This window comes from Hylobates moloch, unplaced genomic scaffold (genome assembly GCF_009828535.3).
Source record: "Hylobates moloch isolate HMO894 unplaced genomic scaffold, HMol_V3 SCAFFOLD_7, whole genome shotgun sequence".
Lineage (NCBI taxonomy): Eukaryota > Metazoa > Chordata > Mammalia > Primates > Hylobatidae > Hylobates > Hylobates moloch.
In genome coordinates this window covers 46,911,912-46,926,378 of record NW_026652282.1, presented here as the reverse complement: position 1 = coordinate 46,926,378, position 14,467 = coordinate 46,911,912, and the positions used below count along the sequence as shown (strand labels likewise).

The 14,467-nt window shown below is 47.9% G+C and overlaps 2 protein-coding genes across 4 annotated transcripts in view; one reads left to right on the top strand and one right to left on the bottom strand.

Annotated features, from left to right (window-relative positions):
* Nucleotides 1–2,328: 2,328 nt before the first annotated feature.
* Nucleotides 2,329–5,545, top strand: HSD17B10 (hydroxysteroid 17-beta dehydrogenase 10). The gene is made up of 6 exons (XM_032756990.2): nt 2,329–2,448; nt 2,918–3,082; nt 4,396–4,560; nt 4,691–4,819; nt 4,901–5,009; nt 5,213–5,545. Exons 1-6 carry the CDS (start codon nt 2,422–2,424, stop codon nt 5,401–5,403), a joined length of 786 nt encoding a protein of 261 aa, XP_032612881.1. The 5' UTR covers nt 2,329–2,421; the 3' UTR covers nt 5,404–5,545.
* Nucleotides 5,546–5,696: 151 nt separating this feature from the next.
* Nucleotides 5,697–14,467, bottom strand: part of RIBC1 (RIB43A domain with coiled-coils 1) — an 11,291-nt gene continuing 2,520 nt past the window's right edge. For all 3 annotated transcript variants that reach the window (XM_058441481.1, XM_058441482.1, XM_032756987.2), the window contains 6 exons: nt 10,426–10,542; nt 8,727–8,808; nt 8,184–8,528; nt 6,835–6,953; nt 6,014–6,408; nt 5,697–5,897 (listed from right to left, as the gene is read on the bottom strand). In XM_058441481.1, coding sequence (XP_058297464.1) covers nt 5,816–5,897; nt 6,014–6,408; nt 6,835–6,953; nt 8,184–8,528; nt 8,727–8,808; nt 10,426–10,542 — 1,140 coding nt within the window. In that variant the 3' untranslated portion in view covers nt 5,697–5,815. The remainder of the gene's footprint in view (nt 5,898–6,013; nt 6,409–6,834; nt 6,954–8,183; nt 8,529–8,726; nt 8,809–10,425; nt 10,543–14,467) is intronic.

Here is a 14,467-nt window from a genome sequence, read left to right as displayed (position 1 = left end):
GGAGGCCGAGGCAGGGCGGATCACCTGAGGTCAGGAGTTCGACACCAGACTGGCCAACATGGTAAAATCCCGTCTCTACTAAAAATACAAAAATTAGCCGGGCATGGTGGCCCATGCCTGTAATTTCAGCTACTCTGGAGGCTGAGGCAGGAGAATTGCTTGCACCCAGGAGGCAGAGGTTGCAGTGAGCCAAGATGTGCCACTGCACTCCAGCCTGGGCAGCGGGAGACTCCATCTCAAAAAAAAAAAAAAAAGCGGTAGAGGGGAAGAGATCCAAGACAACTCAAGAACATGGTCAGAGAGAGAAAAGATGGTGTGTAGACGCTGGGGAGGGCAGGAGGTTATTCCAGGGAATGACAAGTGCAATAATGTGGCCTGGACAGGTGGTTAAAGTGGAGAGGAGGTGAAGGTTCCTGGAGTTGGGCAGGTGAAAGAATCATGAAACTGGGCCTGGAAATTCTTCCAAGATTAATTCATTTATTTAACACATTTGTTTTAAGTGTCTTGTACACGCCAAGCAGTGTTCTTGGCATTGGGTGAACCAGCTGGACAAGCCCCTGGTGCCATGGGGCTTACCTTCCAGCAGGGGGAGAACTACACAAACAAGGCCAGGTTAGAGGAGAGTACAGGCTCACAAGCCTGTAGGCACAACCCTGCAGTGCCAAAAGTTCTGAAAAGCATAAGGTTGCTTTTTCATACTTTGGAGCCCAAACTCAATAGGTGACAAACCCTGACCTGAAGTAGTGTGAGGCTATTTATAGTCTTTATTCACACTTGGTGTGAATTTTCATACCTTTCACTTCAGAAATATTAATGTTTCATTATGATGCTCCAGGCCTTTCTCAATAGTTATATAATATAGACTATACAAAGAGTTATGTTTGACTAGTTTTTTTAAAGAGTTATGTAATATAAATTACATGTCTTCCTTTCTCAAATTGAAAAAAACTCTGAATTCCACAGCACATCTGGCCCTAAGGTTGGAAAATGGATTACGGACATGCAAGTGCTATGAATAGAATTCAAATATGCAATGGGATAGTGTCTAGGTGGCTACAGTTTGAATATTTAGGGAGGACCCCTCTGGGAAGGTGATATTTACGCTTAGTTCTGAATGAAAAAAAATAAAGGCAGTCATGCAAAGATCAGAGGAGAGCATTCCAAGCAGAGGGAGCAGCTAATGCAAAGATGAACACAAAGGAGGCCACTGTGGCTACAGCATATTGGGCCGGATGAAGAGTGCTATAAATTGATGGAAGCACTTCATGTAGATAGGAAAATTGTGAGTCCGGTGTGCTAAATCCTTTGGTAAATACGGTGTAGTGATTATGAGTGTGGTGGCTGTCAACAACTAGAAGGCCTGGAGGGGAATCTTCCTGGGTGAGAAAGCAGGTGGGGGGAGATATTTCAGATAGAGAAAACATAAAGCAGTTATGAGGCTGAAATGGTAGGCTAAGATATATGGCCTGAAGACCTTGGTTTGAGGAAAAGTATAGAAGGAAGACAGATTAGATATCTGGGCTCAGGACTCTAATGACATAGCTTCTGGAAGCTGGCTGAAAGATGTTCTAGGATGACCAAGACCTGGGTCTTAAATAATAGTCTCTGGTTGAAGTCCAATCTGCAGTGTGTGACCTGGGCTTTTGGACTTAAATTAGACAAAGATAGAGGAGAGTAGCAAAGCCTGAACTGATGAAAGATGTTTTTGCCTCTTTAGGTTTGTGCTTCTCAGCAGCTGTCCTAGAATGTCTGTCTCCAAGCATCTCTCTTAGCGGCTCTCCACATTCATCTCTCTGTGATCCTATCTGGCATCTCTCTTCCAATCTATCTCGGCCTCAACATATTTCTCTTTACATGGCTCTCTCTCCGTAACTCAGACTCCTCATCTTTGGATCTCCTTGTCTGAGTGTCCCAGAATCTGGTTCCGTCCATTCGTCTGTGTCTGTACTGTAATTCTCTTTCTCCAACTGGACTGTGCCCTCCTGGAAGGCATGAATCTTTTATTATTCCGCTGGGTATCCCAGGTGCCCCGCACACAGTCTAGCATATAGGAGTCTCAAATACATTCATATTTGAATGAAGGCTTTTTCAGAGGAGAAAGGCATCCGTTCTCAATATCCACCCCTCTTCCCCCACACGGAGCAGGCCACTTTCCAAAAGGCCAGCTAGAGAGTAGGGCGAGGGGTGTTGTGGTATTGTACTTCTGCTATTGGTCTCTTTCCCCAGTTGAAATAACTCTGCGGATACCTTGGCAGGAGGAATTCGCCCTCTGGCCAAAGGACTAAGGTACCAGGCCACGCCCCCACGTCTCACGCGGCAGCGGCAGAAGACCCGGCCCGTCGCAACCGCCCCTTCCGCCGCTTCGCCTCGGCCAATCAGCGAGGGCCTGCGCCCCCATCCGGTGGAGTGGCCGGCGATAAGATGGCAGCAGCGTGTCGGAGCGTGAAGGTAGAAGGTTCTTTGCCTCTATTGCTTGCCCTCCTTTACGGGCTGGGACAGCGCGGCCGTGGAAGTAGGAGAAAGATCGGTTTCGGGGGAAACGGTCATGCTTATGTAGGCCTGGTATTGTGGCCGTTGGGCTCAAGAGGTGAAAGTCAACACTCCGCGGCGCATCTATCTATCTATCTATCTATCTATCTATCTATCTATCTATCTATCTATCATCTATCTATCTATCTATCATCTATCTATCGATCGATCTATCTAGGGTCACGGGACGGGCTGTCTGGGGATGAGATCCCTTCTGCCCCCGAGGTCCCAACGGTGAGGAGAAGCAGCACACCTAGTTTACCCGCAGGGGTGACCACGACCGCTCCCCTCCCCCCTTCTCCTCAGAAGCCTGGAGAACAGGTAGGCGACAGCGTGGGGATGGTCTGGGCAATGTAACAGCTGACCCTGGCCGTGTCCCTTTTGACAGGGCCTGGTGGCGGTAATAACCGGAGGAGCCTCGGGCCTGGGCCTGGCCACGGCGGAGCGACTTGTGGGGCAGGGAGCCTCTGCTGTGCTTCTGGACCTGCCCAACTCGGGTGGGGAGGCCCAGGCCAAGAAGTTAGGAAACAACTGCGTTTTTGCCCCAGCAGACGTAAGTGGGGTCACCTCTCCTCTCCCAGGGTGTGCATGAGGTCACCAACACCGGCCTGGGAACCTGTGGGGGTCCCTCCCATAAGGGTCTCCTCTATGGGGGCGGTAGACCCATCTCCTTGTCTCTTTTGGCTTGAGCCTTCAAGCACTGTGGGACCACCTGTGATAAGGATTCTCTAAAGCTGGGATTCACAACAATGGGGATGGGGATTGGACATAACAGTCTCCTGGAGGAGTTATGTATAGTTTGAAAATGCATATTGTGCCTTGTAATTTTATATTTACAAAGTCAAAAAACTTGTTTCCATGAAACAAACTACAGAAAGTGAAACTTAATGAAATCATCTTAGCAGGTAAGGATACAAAAAAGCTAGTTTATCTTCCTATCAATAATTCTCACAAGTGGGTTATTTTTTATTTTTATTTTTGAGATGGAGTCTCGCTCTGTTGCCCAGGCTGGAGTGCAGTGGAACAATCTCAGCTCCTTGCAACCTCCATCTTCTGGGTTCAAGCGATTTTCCTGCCTCAACCTCCCAAGTAGCTGGGATTACAGGCACCCGCCACCACGCCTAGCTCATTTTTTTGGTATTTTTAAAAGAGACGGGGTTTCACCATGTTGGCCAGGCTGGTCTTGAACTCCTGATCTCAGGTGATCCGCCCACCTCGGCCTCCCAAAGTGCTGGGATTACAGGTGTGAGCCACTGCACCCGGCCTCACAGCAGGGTTGCATTAGTGCTCTGATCCACAGCAATTAAGAATCTTCAGGAGCATGTGAATTTATCAAGAGGGTATTGATTTGAAAAATGTTTTGCAACACTGCTCTATATTACCTAACATTTTCACCTTTGACCTACGCTCTCAATTTTTTTTTTTTTTTTTTGGGACAGAGTCTCACTGTTGCCCAGGCTGCAGTGCAATGGCACGATCTCGGCTCACTGCAACCTCTGCCTCCCGGGTTCAAGCGATTCTTCTGCCTCAGCCTTCCAAGTAGCTGGGATTACAGGCATGTGTCACTATGCCGACTAATTTTGTATTTTCAGTAGAGAAAGGTTTTCACCACGTTGGCCAGGCTGGTCTCAAACTCCTGATCTTAAGTGATCCACCTGCCTCAGCCTCCCAAAGTGCTGAGATTACAGGCATGAGCCACCGCACGCAGCCTATCTCTCAAGTTTTACAACCTTTCTCTTGGCCTCTCCCTTCTCACAAATCTCTTCTCACCCAAGGACTGGGCATGCCCTGCCCTGCCCTCCGTCAGGTTTAGTGGTGAGAGTGGGTGCTGGGAGATGAATACCTTCTCCACTTCTCCCTTTGAAGGTGACCTCTGAGAAGGATGTGCAAACAGCTCTGGCTCTAGCAAAAGAAAAGTTTGGCCGTGTGGATGTAGCTGTCAACTGTGCAGGCATCGCAGTGGCTACCAAGACATACAACTTAAAGAAGAGCCAGGCCCATACCTTGGAAGACTTCCAGCGAGTTCTTAATGTAAGGCTTTGGAAGTTCTCCAGGGATAGTGGGAGTAAGAAGTGTCTGGCTATGGAGGACCCCAAAGTTTTTAGGGGACAAAGGCTTCTTCTACCTCAGGTCCTATAGCATGTCTCCACCTGTCCTACAGGTGAATCTCATGGGCACCTTCAATGTGATCCGCCTGGTGGCTGGTGAGATGAGCCAGAATGAACCAGACCAGGGAGGCCAACGTGGGGTCATCATCAATACTGCCAGTGTGGCTGCCTTCGAGGGTCAGGTGTGTGGGCAGCGGCAAGACTTATGCCTCCTAAGTGACTTGTTGGGGCCCTCCCACCTATGACCTCTTCTCTTTCTCCAGGTTGGACAAGCTGCATACTCTGCTTCCAAGGGGGGAATAGTGGGCATGACACTGCCCATTGCTCGGGATCTGGCTCCCATAGGCATCCGGGTGATGACCATTGCTCCAGGTAGACATATCCCCTCTCTCCATCACACCTGGGATTGGGTGGGATCCATGGACAGTTGAGAGGGGAAGGTATCCACCACCTAAGCAACAGCAGCCTTTTATCTTTGGGCCCCAGGGAAGCACCAAGAAGTAGGGATAAAGTAAGGAAGAACCAGGTAAGTATGAAAGCAAGGGTGAGTCTCTGAATTTGGCTATATTGTTTAGGTCTGTTTGGCACCCCACTGCTGACCAGCCTCCCAGAGAAAGTGCGCAACTTCTTGGCCAGCCAAGTGCCCTTTCCTAGCCGACTGGGTGACCCTGCTGAGTATGCTCACCTGGTACAGGCCATCATCGAGAACCCATTCCTCAATGGAGAGGTCATCCGGCTGGATGGGGCCATTCGTATGCAGCCTTGAAGGGAGAAGGCAGAGAAAATACACGCTCCTCTGCCCTTCCTTCCCCTGGGGTACTACTCTCCAGCTTGGGAGGAAGCCCAGTAGCCATTTGGTAACTGCCTACCAGTCGCCCTCTGTGCCTAATAAAGTCTCTTTTTTCTCACAGAGTGTAGGCAGTGTTGTGTGCTAGGGGGCCTGGCATGGGGAAGAAATGTGAAGGCTGTGGCAGGGTTGGATGCTTAGAGCTCCAAGGTGGGGTGGGAAAGGCAGTACCTTCATAATACTTTGTGTCCTGTTACAACACGTGGACTTGATTTTGAGTGCAGAACTTTATTACCTAGGTTAGAAGGTGGGAGTATGCAGCATTTTTCTCTTTGACTCCTAACCACCTGTGAGCTTGATGGAGGAGAAGGGAGAGATAAACATCCTGAACTTAGTGGCTGCTGGTGTTAAACTGCCGGTGATACTGGGCTGTAGGTTGATTGGTGTAGATTACTGAATTCAGGTAATCCTGCCTGTCAAAGAAGTCCAGAGGTCTCAGCTGACATGCTTTCCCTCTCTCCATGGTTCCTCAACATCCCTCCTCTCCCTCCCTTGGCATTTATCCCCACCACCACCACCTAGAACTCACTGGGCTTTTTGCTCATTAGCCAGCTGCTGGTTGAAGGAGCCTAGACCCCTTTGAAATATAGCACACAATTCCCTCTCCTGCTCTTCTAGCTCCAGCACTGCCTGGGCTGAGCTCATGGTCTGGCTTTTCCATTCAGTATCCAATGTTTTCTCAGCCTGACGGTATGCTTGCTTCTTAGAGCATTGTACTTCCTGCTCTTTCCTGATGGCAGCTTGCTGCTGTGGAGTCGTGCCCTTCCAGCAATAGGGCAGGACCCAGTAGGGAGCCATACAGTGTTGGGCGACCTGGGGGTTTTCAGTCAGTAGGTCACTCGTGCTCTGATGCTGGATCTCTGCAAGATTGGCCTTCTGTTCACACTGACGCTCACAGCGCTGATGCCCAGCCTGCGCAGCTGCCTGGTAGAGCCCCCAAATGCAAACATTTGGGTGCCCAACGTCAGGGAACTCTGCCACAGGGGAGGGGGGAACATGGCCCTACTCTTCCATCTCAAGGAAGAAAGAACAGATACTGCATGGCCTTTCAGTGTCCCTAACACATGTGTTGGGGAGAATGGGCAGGGAACTTCTCTGCCTTCGGAAGCCTTTAGACTGAGAAGCGGAGGATGAGAGGGCAATGTTCTGCTCTCAAGTCATCCTGCTTCTAGAGGTGGGGAGAGGTGACTCGTACCCTAAGAGGGGCCTTCAGTGAAAGGGGGAGTACTCAGATGAGAGGGCTGATGCTGATTTAAAAGGGGATGTAAGAGGAAGAATGTGGCTAAGGTTCCCCAGGACTTTGTTCAGGAGTTGGGGAGAGCCCAAGGTACTGCATGGCTCAGGCCATACCTGCGCTTTGTTGGCGTTGGCCATGGCACATATCATGGCCACGCGACAGGACTCCTCCAGCCTGGCCAGATGGGTGGCCTGCGCGTCCATGGCGAGGCGCAGCTGGTTACTGAGCGCATCTACACAGAGAAATATGGCCGGGCTACTGTACTGGCTTGCTCCATTCCTGTTTCACTCATCCAGCCATTTGTTCAGCAAGTTTTGTGTTTGTATGTGTACGAATGTTTAGGAGGGGGTTAGTGTCCGAGTTGTAGGGATGTGGAAGGAACTAGGTGCAGCAACAAGGATTTCTCAAGTGCATAACTAAAAGATGCCTCCAATGGACCTGGGTCCCAATGTCAGTTCTGCTGCTTCTGAGCTGTGTGATTTTGGGTAAATCATTTCATATCTCTGAATCTCAGTCTAAGGGCCATGTGTTGGGTTCTAATGATACCATCGAATTAAATCCTGTCCTCAGAGAACTCCCTGTCTAGTTGGAGACACAGATCAAACATAGATAGACCACAATCTGGCAAGAGCAATGGCAGGGATGTACACAGGGTATTAAGAGGGTTTGGGGTGGTGGAAAAGAGGAAGGCTTCCAGGAAGAGGTGATCCTTGAAATACATTTTGTATACAGACTAAAAGAGCAAAGGGCATTCCAGGCTGAGGGCATGGCATAAGCAAAGGTACTGACAGTTTTTTTCTGCTTCAGCCACACTGAGCTCCTTGCTGTTCCTAAGACCTGTCAGACACTGTACTATGCAACTGGGAGATGGGTAGACACGAAAGAGATGGTTCATGTTCAGTAGGCTGACATTTTAGGGAGAAGACAGATATTAAACAAACACTTTCACAATTAGCTACAACTACAATAAGTGGTCCAACAGAACAGAGTGCTGTAACAGGGTTGATGTGAAGGGTGAACAGTGCAAGTAGATAAGACATGGCCCTTGCCCTTGAAGGGCTTCTTCTAATGGAAGAGAAGGATGTGGCCACAGACAATATCATAATAGTAGCTACTCTATGTGGTATAGATTATTATTCTCATTTTAAAGATGAAGAAACTGAAGCACAGAAGGGGAAATTCGTTTGCCCAAACCAGCTAGTAAGTGGCAGAGCCATTAGGTCTGTCTGCACTGTGCTGCCTCCACGTAATGGAGTGCCAAGCTAATCAAGAACAATGCTACACTGTCAGTTACTGAAGGAAGTCAGGGAGGTTGGGGTCTGCACAACCTAACATTTCAGCACCAACCCTATGGATAATTGGACCTCCCCACACAGTTCTGGTCCCCTGGGTGCTGTACTCAGCTTAGGACAGATCCCTACTAGGCCTCAGGTCTTTGAGTCTGGAGGGCTGGGCTGCTTACCTGCACAATTCTCATCAACCTTGGCTTGCTGTTGCTCCTGCTGCTGCCTTTCCAAGTTGCACCTGAACTGCCCCTGCTGCATTCTCAGCCGTGTGTCCCTGTCTAGGTCTTCCCCAGAGAAGTACTGCAGGCTGGCTGGACCAGGATAGGTATTACTGTAACTAAGATAGGTTGGAAGCCCCTTCCAGACTTGGCTTGGATCCCAAAGACTAAATTCACGCCCGTTCTTGCGCTGCTGCTTCTGCTCCCGAAACTCCTGGACTTTCTTGGCCAGCCGACGTGTTCGATCTGCCTCTTCCTTCTCTAACATCTGGACTACCACATCATACTGCACCTGGCTGGTACCTGGGGGTGGTGAGCAAGGATATGGAGAAGATACCCCAGGAGGGACAGAGTCCACTTAGCATGGCCTCTACTCTCAAGGTCCATCCAGTTTGTCCCACCACCCCAGGGCCTCAGGCCACAGAGGCAGAACTGCCCTACCTCAGCCCACTCGAGCTCTTTCTTTACACCCTTGTCTGGCCCCTGGCTTTTGGCTTTTACCATAAGCTGCCTCCTTGCTTCTTTCTGCTGCTTCCCGATGCTTTCGGTCTCCCACCTGGTTGTTCAGGGCCTGGACATCTACCTGATCCCAAAGAAAGGAGCACAATCAGAGTAGGAGCCCAGCAGGGGGCCTTTAATGTCCTACCACAAACTTCTTAGAATATACCTGTTTCAGAATCCTGTAGCTCCCCAGTACCTACTGGATAAAGTTCTAGCTCCTGAGCATGGTTTGTAAGCCTCTCCATGGTCTAGCCTCTGCCTCCTTCTCTGGCCTCATCTCTTAGTCCCACCTTACCCTTATGAGCTGTGCTTACAGTTCCCTGAATATCTTAGGCTGTTTTGAACCAATAGCCTTTGCTCAAGCTGCTCCGTCCACTTGGAACACTTTCCTCCCCTCTTTACACAAATTCCAATTCGTCCTTTGAGACCAGCTCAGCCTTCACCTTCCTGACCCCTCAGGCAGGTTCTACTCCCATAGAATCTAGAACCCACTGTCTACATTATATTGATGTTCACCTCTCTGTATTCTCTCCTTCACCAGACTGTGAGCCCTTTCAGGGCAGAAACTGGGCCTTAGTCATTTTCGTATCCCCACCGCCCAACACAGTGCTTGGCACAGAGCAGGCCCCGAGGAAATGCTTGTCAGCTTGTCAGCTGGATCTCAGTCAGAACACTAATACCCTAGCCAACTTCTTACGGCAGGCACTATGTACTGGTTTTCAAAGCTGCCACTGTGTGTTAATACTCACCTGACTTCCTTCAGCCTCATTTTACAGAAGAGGAGCCTAGGGCTCAGAGAAGACAGGTGATTTATCCAAAGCCACACACACAACAGTCAGCAGATCTGGCCTTAAATACTTACGGGGTCTTTTCCAGAATACCATGCTGCATCCCCCCTCTATCCACTCACCTAGCAATCTTTGGTTTCTTAAACTATCAATATTTTCTCTTTATTTTGATTATAATTCATTTATCACATTTCAAAATCATACAAAAAGGAATACAGTTTAGCGAGGAGTAAGTGCCCTTCCATCTCTGTCTCTCAGCCTGGTTAACAGTTTTTTAACATAGCCTTGCAGAGATAGTTTAGGTATATGCAGTAATTTTGAGACAGGGTCTTACTCTGTCGCTCAGGCTGGAGTGCAATGGTGTGATCTCGGCTCACTGCAACCTCCTACTCCTGGATTCAAGTGATTCTTGTGCCTCAGCCTCCCAAGTAGCTGGGATTACAGGCATGCACAACCACACCCAGCTAATTTTTGTATTTTCAGTAGAGACAGGGTTTCACCACGTTGGCCAGGCTGGTCTTAAACTCCTGACCTCGTGTGATCTGCTCACCTCAGCCTCCCAAAGTACTGGGATTACAGGTGTGAGCGACTGCACCCGGACTCCAAATATTCTTTAGGCCTCTTTTAGCTCCATGTTGCCTGTCTCAAGAACCAGGTCACATGGCCCAGAGCTGACTGGAGAAGGGTCAGCCATCTCCCCTAGTCTCTTCCCCTGCACTGACCTATGCCTCTTCCCAAGCTCTTCCCAGGCCTGTAGGGGTGGGTGCCTTCTCTCCCTCTCTTTCCTTTCCCACCCTAGGGGCCTGCTTGAATCGCGGGAAGGGCTATCATGGGCACTGTTACACGTTCCTCTCCAGGTGTAAGAGTGAGGTGGCCCTGATCCTGAGCAACAGTCCCTACTACCCACTCACCCCCATGACTAGGTTCCACACATTGAAGAATCGGTTTTGTCGCTCTTTTTCTCGATTTCTTCTAGCCTTGATGGCTGCTGCTTCCTTGGTATCTGTTGACTGGTTTATGTTATACATCTGCAGCAAAAGGGAGGTGGAATGGCCCATCAGTGCCGACCACCATCTTTGACTACACGCCACCCCCATTCCTTTCTCCCTATAATATTTCAACTGTTATTGATTCCTACTGATTCTACTTCCTGATATATTTCATATCTGTGCCCTCTATCTCTGCTGTCACCAGCTTAATTCAGGCCTCACAATCTGGTGTCAGGCACTATCTCAGGAGCCCCACTGGGTTCTCTTGCTCCAACGTTACCCTCTCTGCACTGGATTTCTCTGCACTGGCTACCAGAGTGATCTTTGGGAAGCAAATCTGACCATGGCACTCCTCAGCGTAAAGCCTTTGAAAGCACCTTTAAAGCAAATGGCTCCCCAGTGCTTATAAGGCCCAACCCCCTTTGCCAGATTTATAAGGTTCTCATGATCTGACCCCTGCTCACCTTTCTAAGCCTCAAACACATCTACGACACTCCTTTTTCATTATACTCTACTCAGTTTTCCTTATTTCAGTAAGGGGCACCACCATTCACCAAGTTGCTCAGGCCAAAAACCTAGGAGACATCCTTTAATCCTTCCTTTCCCTCACTCCTTCTTCTTTCAAAATAACCCTGGTCCAAGCCACCATTGCCACCTTCCTGAATAACCACAACTGTCTCCATGTTGGTATTCCAGCTTCCTCTATTGACTCCTATAGCCCAATCACAGAAACGAGAAGCAGCTTTCTTTTCTGAAATATATGTCCCCCCCCCCACTTTTTTTTTTTTTTTTTACTTTTATTACTTATTTTCTGGTCAAATGAAAGGCTAGAAAGCTTAAATTTGCCTGTGTCCCTTCATATTTTGGGAAGCTTACTTTTGGCATGTAACCCAGCCAAAGCCGCAGCCAAAAAAAACTTTAGGAAACATAAATCTGATCATGTCTCTCACCTGCTTAAATCCTCCACTAGCTTCCCACTGTACTTAGAATCAGATCCAAACTCCTTACTGTGGGCTTTCAAGATCTAGTTCCTGCACACCTCTCCAATTTGTCTCAAACCACTGTCTCCCTTGCTTACAGTGCTCCGGGCAAGCTGATCAAGTCCTCCAACACAGTAACTGTTCCCACCTCAAGGCCTTTGTATGTGCTGTTCCTTTGTTTGGAGCGTGATTCTTTAATTCCTCCTATAGCTATTTGGATCTTTTTGGTGTTTTGTTTTGTTTTCCATTTTGTAACTGTGAAGTAGTTGATACATACAGGAGAACATATATAACCCATATATGTAAGTTAGGATACATGATAACATAGAAATCCATGAACTAACTCCCCAGCTAAGAAACAGAACATTATTGATACCACTGAAGTGTCCTGGATCTCTTCCCCCTCATCCTTACTCCAAGAGCACTCCACACTCTATCCAAAATGTGTTACCATTCCCTCTCTCTCTATGTTGCCCAGGCTGGTCTTGAAGTTCTGGGCTCAAGTGATCCTCCTGCCTCAGCCTCCTAAAGTGCTGAGATTACACGTGTGGGCCACCTGTAATGCCCGGCCTGACAAGAACATGTTTGATGGAGTTCTGGGGATGAAACTCTGATTGAGGTGGGCTCAAGAGAGACTAGGACTGCAGGACAAACAACTCAGCTAATTTTTTTTTTTTTCGAGAGAAAAAGAAGGACCTGTAGATTTTAAAGATTTATATATACAGGGTGGAAGTTTCTCTAGCATATATCTAGGAGTGGAAGTGCTGGATCATAGGGTATGTGCATATTTAACTTTACAAGATAGTGCTAAGTTGTTTTCCAAGGAGATTGTAATTTACACTTTCACAATAGTGTATAAAAATTCTAGTCATTACACATTCTCACCAACACTTCGTATACCAGACTTTTACATTTTTGCCAATTTGTGGGTACAAAATTATAATTACTTGTTTTAATTGGAATTTTCCTTATTGATAATAAAGTTCTTTTCATGTGTTTTTTTGACCATTTTTATTTACTTCTCTTTGGAGTGCCCATTCATATCTGTTCATTTTTTTAAAAATCAGGTTGTCCTTTTTTTTTTTTTTTTTTTTTGAGACAGTGTCTCACTCTGTTGCCCAGGCTGGAATGCAGTGGCACGATCTTAGCTCACCGCAATCTCCACCTCCTGGGCTCAAGTGATCCTCCTACCTCACCCTCCCGACTAGCTGGGACTACAGGTGTGACTAATTTTTGTATTTTTTGTAGAGACAGGGTTTCTCAATGTTACCCAGGCTGGTCTTGAACTCCTAGGCTCAAGCAATCCTCCCACCTCAGCCTCCCAAATTGTTGACATTACAGGTGTGACCACCATGCCCAGCCAGGTTTTCCTTTTAAAATTAATTGTAGGCCGGGCGGGTGACTCACACCTGTAATCCCAGCACTTTGGGAGGCTGAGGCGGGCGGATCACGAGGTCAGGAGATCGAGACCATGCTGGCTAACACGGTGAAACCCCCGTCTCTACTAAAAATACAAAAAATTAGCCGGACGTGGTGGCGGGTGCCTGCAGTCCCAGCTACTCAGGAGGTTGAGGCAGGAGAATGGCTTGAACCCAGGAGGCAGAGCTTGCAGTGAGCCGAGATCGCGCCATTGCACTCCAGCCTGAGCAACAGAGCGAGACTAAAAAATAAAAAAATTAAAAAAAATTAAATTGTAGGAGTTCCTTTAATATATATTAATCATTTCTTCATTTAAAAGTGGGAAATATCTTCTCCAAATTTGTGACTTGTTTTTTCACTTGATTTTTTTTTTTTTGAGACAGAGTCTTGCTCTGTTGTCCAGGTTGCAGTGGCGCAATCTCGGCTCACTGCAGCCTCTGCCTCTCGGGTTCAAGTAATTCTCCTGCCTCAGCCTCCCGAGTAGCTGGGACTACAGGTGCACACCACCACACCCAGCTAATTTTTGTATTTTTAGTAGAGATGTTGGTCAGGCTGGTCTTGAATTCCTGACCTCAAGTGATCTGCCTGCCTCAGCCTCCCAAAGTGCTGGGATCATAGGTGTGAGCCACCGCACTGGCTTTCACTTGATTTTTTTTTTTTTTTTTTTTTTTTGAGACAGAGTCTGGCTCTGTTGCCTAGGCTGGAGTACAGTGGCACCATCTCCGCTCACTGCAAGCTCCACCTCCCGGGTTCACGCCATTCTCCTGCCTCAGCCTCCCGAGTAGCTGGGACTACAGGTGCCTGCCACTGCACCTGGCTAATTTTTTGTATTTTTAGTAGAGATGGGGTTTCACCGTGGTCTCGATCTCCTGACCTCCTGATCCGCCTGCCTCGGCCTCCCAAAGTGCTGGGATTACAGGCGTGAGCCACCGCACCGGGCCCACTTGATTTTTAAGGTAATAATTGATACATACAAAGCAATGTGGTTAATATACATGTAGGTTATGAAGCACATTAACAAAATGAACACCTGTGGACTCTACACAAATCTCAGAAAATAGAACACTATCAATATTTTAGAAGCTTTCTGTGTGCACTTACCACATATTTTCACTTTCTTTATGGTGAATTTGAATGTAGTCATACTTACCCATTTTTTCCTTTGAGCTTACTAGTTATTATTTAAGAAATCCCTCCCTATCCTGAGGTCATAAAGATATTCTCCTATATTTCTAAAGTTTTGCCTTTCTCATTTAATTTTTTTTTTTTTTTGAGATGGAGTCTCGCTCTGTCGCCCAGGCTAGAGTGCAGTGGCACGATTTCGACTCACTGCAACCTCCGTCTCCTGGGTTCAAGCGATTCTCCTGCTTCAGCTTCCTGAGTAGCTGGGATTACAGGCATGTGCCACCACGCCCGGCTAATTTTTGTATTTTTAGTAGAGACGGTGTTTCACCATGTTAGCCAGGCTGGTCTCAAACTCCGCCTTGGCCTCCCAAAGTGCTGGGATTACAGGTGTGAGCCACCGCACCCAGCCTCATTTAATTTTTTTTTTTTTTTTTTTTTTT

Bases quoted from the DNA above. Each gene is read 5' to 3' on its own strand.
- HSD17B10 (XM_032756990.2), top strand. From the start codon at position 2,422: ATGGCAGCAGCGTGTCGGAGCGTGAAG. The intron at 4,820-4,900 runs GTGTGTGGGCAG...CTCTTTCTCCAG, and splicing joins TGGCTGCCTTCGAGGGTCAG to GTTGGACAAGCTGCATACTC. The intron at 5,010-5,212 runs GTAGACATATCC...TATATTGTTTAG, and splicing joins GGTGATGACCATTGCTCCAG to GTCTGTTTGGCACCCCACTG.